The sequence below is a fragment of the Montipora capricornis genome, chromosome 10 (assembly GCF_036669925.1).
Source record: "Montipora capricornis isolate CH-2021 chromosome 10, ASM3666992v2, whole genome shotgun sequence".
Taxonomy (NCBI): domain Eukaryota; kingdom Metazoa; phylum Cnidaria; class Anthozoa; order Scleractinia; family Acroporidae; genus Montipora; species Montipora capricornis.
This window is the reverse complement of record NC_090892.1, coordinates 21,810,746-21,816,050: the sequence shown is the minus strand read 5'-3', so window position 1 is coordinate 21,816,050 and position 5,305 is coordinate 21,810,746. Positions and strand designations below refer to the sequence as shown.

Genomic DNA, 5,305 nt, shown 5'->3' with positions numbered 1-5,305 from the left:
AAAACCCGTTGAACTTGTTTTTATTTCTGGCAAATCAACGAAAGATAACACATCTCATTTTACGAACAGAAGTAACGAATCGAGGTATTATTTTTGTGCCCAATTTGACGCTAAAGAATTTGCCCTTGAATTTTGGGTCCTTTACTTCAACAAATAATCAACAGGTCAAAAAAAAAAAAAGAGATGACCTTGCAATACAATCAAAAGCCGGAATATATTTATTAAAGAACTCATCACGAGGCAAGCTGTATGAATGGATGGACAGCACGTTTTTAAGGGTCCGATTTGTTTGCATTCAACTAACCGTTTAACCGTTGAACTAATTCTTTCTTAAAAATTGTTTCCCCCTTCATTTTTGTAAATGAGGTTAGGAATTATTTATGAAGGGTCTTAACTTCATCGACATGCAGTCATTGGCACGGCATGAAACCGGACTGTGACCAAGACGGAGTCACCCAGCTCGCTGGCCACGGTGACATTCTTGTTCTCCATGCAGAAAGATGGAAGATGGGTTTCAGATTTTTGGAAACCTTGCCCTTAATAAAAGAAAAAGCTGAAAATTGGGAAAAGTTCATCAGCTTTGTTTAGGAAGTCTCAAGAGCCTATTTTTAGCAAGTAACGTTAATTATTTTAAACGCGTTTGTCAACACTTCGTACTAAAAGATGCTCATATGAACGGATGGGCCTTGAGGGTTTTATGGGGTATCGAAGAGGAAACTGAGAAATGAATTCTTAAATGTTCACCACAATTAAACTGAAGCCAACGCCATTTTGTCGTCAAGTATTAAAAGCGTGCAGGAAATATATACTTTGTATATAAGTGTATATTTTCTCAGATGTGTGGAAGGGATCATTGAATACTAACAATGGATTCTTCAATACAAAGAGATGCTCATCAAATGGATGGGAGGGTATTGTACTCTAAGAATAATGCAAATTCTTGAACGTTCGACAGAATTTGTACTTGAAATGTTCATGTTTAATAGTTTTCAGTGAAAAAAGGAGACTAGAAATGCAGCTAAGGTTAGGCGAAGTATGCACGATCGAACTAAAAAGCTTAGACTGAATTTAAAAAGAAGAAAGTAAATAAAGAGAACATAAAAACCATTTAACTGCAAATGTGCGCGGGGCTGTATTTTGGGCTCTTGAAAGGCAATGAATGTCAGAAGGGTCTAGTTTTCTCCATGAAGGTGGGTACCCCGCCTTACTGGGGCGATTTATCTTTACTTTGAACATCCGTCCAAAGCATTTGAAAACCTCACCCCAGCGCCCCGGCCGGGGTTGTAAATATTGTATGTGAAAGCTCGCTTTTTTTGACTACGGGTAGGCGGGGGTACCTCACCTTCCTAGTCGGAAAAGTTCCATGTTCTCGACAGATTACCGGCATTTAGCTTGTTGCTCACGACAGCTACAGTAATCAAAGCTAACCTTCCTTGTCATTTCCAAACAGCACAATGTAAAGCTCGACGTTATTTTACTTTGTTCTTGGCTGACCTTCGAGGTCAGCTGAAGGTCAAGTGAAAGAAGAAAACGTGATGAACCATTGCCGGCACAAATACATCCCATTTACTCGGTAAAATTTCAAGGAAAAACGTTTATGAGGACTCGCGTCGTTTTTATTTTAGTTGGCTGGGGTACATACGAACTTAAAACTTTAAAACGAAAATAATTCACTCCCTGGAATATTGTAGACGAACGATCGACGTTTCCGGCCATTCACACGACCTTCATCAGGAATCTGAAAAGATAAGTAAAGTGCTACCGTTTCACTGATCTTTTGTATTCGTAGGTTTCTTGTAAGGTTTGTTCTGGAAATTGAATTGCAACTGGAACGAAATACAACGTTTTTGGCACAAAAACGACGATCAGTCGGCTTTAACGTCGCGCCAACAGTTGACTGAGATACAGATCGGCGAAGGTTGGTGTTTTAAGAAAATCCTTGAAAATCTTTCGTAATAAATCAAGGTAATAACGTTTGGAAAGTTTGTATTGTAAAAGCCAAAAACTGATCATGTTCCGCAATCTTTGTAGTATTCGTTTTCTTTAAACAATTAGAAAATGTCTGCTCTCAAGTTTACGTTTTAAAGATTTTGTTCTTTTAACTCTTTGCGTTGCTGTATTGACAAAAACTCTTAATGAATCCTATTTACAAGCACTGATCGGAAAGCAACAGTAAAAATTCTGTTCGATTTTCTCATATTTACATAACTCAAACAAGAAACATTGCTGGTATGTTTATCCACATATGACATCTGTTTTGCTTCCATTGAGCAATAAAATTATCTTCTTGTCACTGAAACACACACACATTTACGCAGCTTTTTGGCTGTTTAAATAGCGTTCTAAAATCGCCGCTTTAGACGTCAAGAGATCATAGTCCACGTTCTCCTGATGAATGTGCCTTCTGATTTCAGCTGAACGTTCATTTTCTGTGTATTTTCTTTGGGGTGAATCACAAGTGTTCAATTTTGGGAAACTGTCACTTTTCGACATAATCGCCGGTTGGGAGAACGCTTTCCTCAATTGCTTGTGTCTTGGTGATCGAAAGTCTAGATTGGGACTGCCAGTACGAACTTTTCTTTCAGTTATTAATAAATCTCTCTTGTCCAAGTTAGGGAGCTTGGAAATGTCTTTAGAAGAATCACTCCACGTTTCAAAGGCCGATTTAACAACTTGCTTTCTTCTGGACAACGAGGGTGACCCAGCAAGATCTGCAATATCGGTTTTTCCAACTTCGGCAGGCGAAAAAACTGGCGATATTGTCCTTGCTAGCATGTTACAATCCAACGACCCCTCAGCCAAGGAAGGCAAATGTGGAGTTAACAAAGACGATCTTTTCGAATGAAGAACGTCTGGGACGACATGGAAATGTATTGGATGAGGAGACGGTGTGCCCTGTCTCGGGTTTCTCATCGCTTTTATCAAGAACCAGTACTTCTGCCGAGGTTCCGATTTTGCCAAAAAACGTGACCATCTTCATTAACACCTCATGTTAGAAAGACTGGGTTATTTTCGATCTCCTGGTGTAATCTTAAACTTAGACGTCTTTCCTTTCTTGTGGGTGTTATGCCAGCTGACATGACAACCAGAGCTCATGAAATCTATATCAACTTACATGTGTCAACGCGGCATGAAGTTTTGCACGATTCATGACCGGTCTTTTGATAATCTGGCCCGATGCGTGAGAATATGGGTCACGACTGGCTGATTCAGACACGTTTTTACGTTTACTTTACTGAACTGTCTGATTAAATTGACAATCGACACGGAAATTAATAAAGCAATCAAAGAAACTCGCACCTTTACCTTCAGAGTGTTTATGTATTGTCGTTGAACTTATTTAGTTTTGGTGGAGTTTTTCCTAAGCATTCTAATTGCTGACTATTTGAAGCACGACAAGGGACTTGTATCTAACAGCAAAGTGGGACGGTTGAGATAACCAACCAGTTAATCGAAGGACCGGATGGCTTTCTTGTCCTGTTCAAAGCATTCTTACTGTGCAGTAGAATTTGGACTGCAATGTTAGCCTATTACATACACAAAAGGCGGATTTTTCGTCATTCAGTTACTCAGGTTAAAAGACCATAAATCAATTAAAATCTCTTGTACCTTTGCAAGGCGAAAGAATGAACGCCGCTTAAAAATTACAAAAAGTTAAAATTCAAGTAAAACTTTACAGCACTGTTGATGCGCAATCTCAAACCTAAATAACTTACAATCCTTTCGCGATCTTATGACCGTAAATTTTCCCAAGTGCTGAAAGCAAACTAGACTCTTTGTTTGTTTTGTGCGGTTTCGGATCCTTGGAGACTGAATGCGAAACGAATAATGCTATGGTTTCTTTCTTTATTTCTATTGTTGTTTACTCGCATTTTTTTGCTTCTGGACCTGAAAATAGGAAGCATTTATTGACTTAGTAATAAAAAGAAAAAATTATTGATAGTCGTTACCTGTATTATAAATGGCGCGGATTCTTCATTTGTTTTCTGCCGTTTCCGGTGATGTGAAGCATTCCGGTCGGTCCTGCTTGGAAAAAGAAGACACTAAAGAAAAGGGAACTGAAATCAAATAGCGAACTGAGATGGCAATATTATAGTCCGTTTCCTTTCTTCTTAAGAAACCTGGTTAGGACATTTCTCTACGATAAATGAATTTTTTGCAGGAGAAATTATCTTTTACATGATCTTGCAAGCCATGCACGGAAGAACCAAATGCTTAGCCTCATCATTGAAACACCACCCAGTCTTTTAGCTACAAAAATGAATTAGATCACTAAGCCTATGGGTATTCACCGACAAAGAATCTTTAAAAATGACTTTTTATCGAGGAATGAAATATTTCTTAACAGAAAACTGCCCTACTGCATCACTGAATCCTTAGGTTAGGGTAAGTAAAAATGTTGAAAACTCTGAGACCTTTTTCCTCGTTCACTATATTTAATACAACCGACTTCACGTAATTTGAAGTCCGATGTCATAAAACCGCTAAAAAAGCCATGTGAGTAACAGTTTGTTCCGAGGTTTTTGATTTAACTTGACCACAAGACCACAAGACCATCTAATTACGTCCATGTTCTTCATCTGCGATTGACGTCGTTGTGTAATATATTATCAATTGACTATTTTGCTGGGGTTACTTTTTAGTTTAGTTTTTGCAATTCATCATGTAGTTCATCTTATGATGGGACCCGATTTTTAGGCCCATTAGGCTTACTTACTGTCTAAAGGTCTCTAAAGGTACTTGAATTACCATCACCTTCCTGTCATTCTCTCGTGATTTTTAAGAGCTGAGATTTAGGAAAGTACTTCCGCTTGAGAAACGAAATCTTAAGTCAGGAAGGCAAGCTTACGCTTTTAACTTCCAACCGCGGAATAACGTCATTTCTTTCATCTTATCACAGACAAAGATTGTCTTGATTGCACTTAGGTTTTAATGAAAAATCGAAGTACGACAAAGCTCATCGTTCCGCATAGTCATAAGGTACATGCCTCAATTCCTCGCAACCCGCTCAAGCACTTATTTTGCATCCTAGCCGCGGGCAAAGTTTGGTTCAAGGAAACGATATAAACAATATCATAAATCGAAAAAATAAGAACAACTGAGCTCTCTCGTATTTACCGTCAATCTTCATGAAATTCCCAGGGTGGATAATCACAATCAAATCTACCCATATTATAGTATAACTAAATAGGATTGCGCAGAAACTGCACAATGTCGAGGTATTGTTTGATTGGATTAAGTATCAGAAAATTGCGCAATCTGAGTTCCAAGAGCTGAAGAAAGTGTTGATGACTTTTGTACCCTA

General features: G+C 38.4%; 1 protein-coding gene across 1 annotated transcript; it reads right to left on the bottom strand.

Moving 5' to 3' along the window:
* Positions 1–1,592: 1,592 nt before the first annotated feature.
* On the bottom strand, positions 1,593–3,825 carry LOC138022212 (uncharacterized). The gene has a single exon (XM_068869272.1). It carries the CDS (start codon positions 2,911–2,913, stop codon positions 2,311–2,313), a length of 603 nt encoding a protein of 200 aa, XP_068725373.1. The 5' UTR covers positions 2,914–3,825; the 3' UTR covers positions 1,593–2,310.
* Positions 3,826–5,305: the final 1,480 nt, after the last annotated feature.

What these genes read in the sequence shown, in the direction of transcription:
- LOC138022212 (XM_068869272.1), bottom strand. Translation starts at nt 2,913, where the DNA reads ATGAGAAACCCGAGACAGGGCACACCGTCTCCTCATCCAATACATTTC.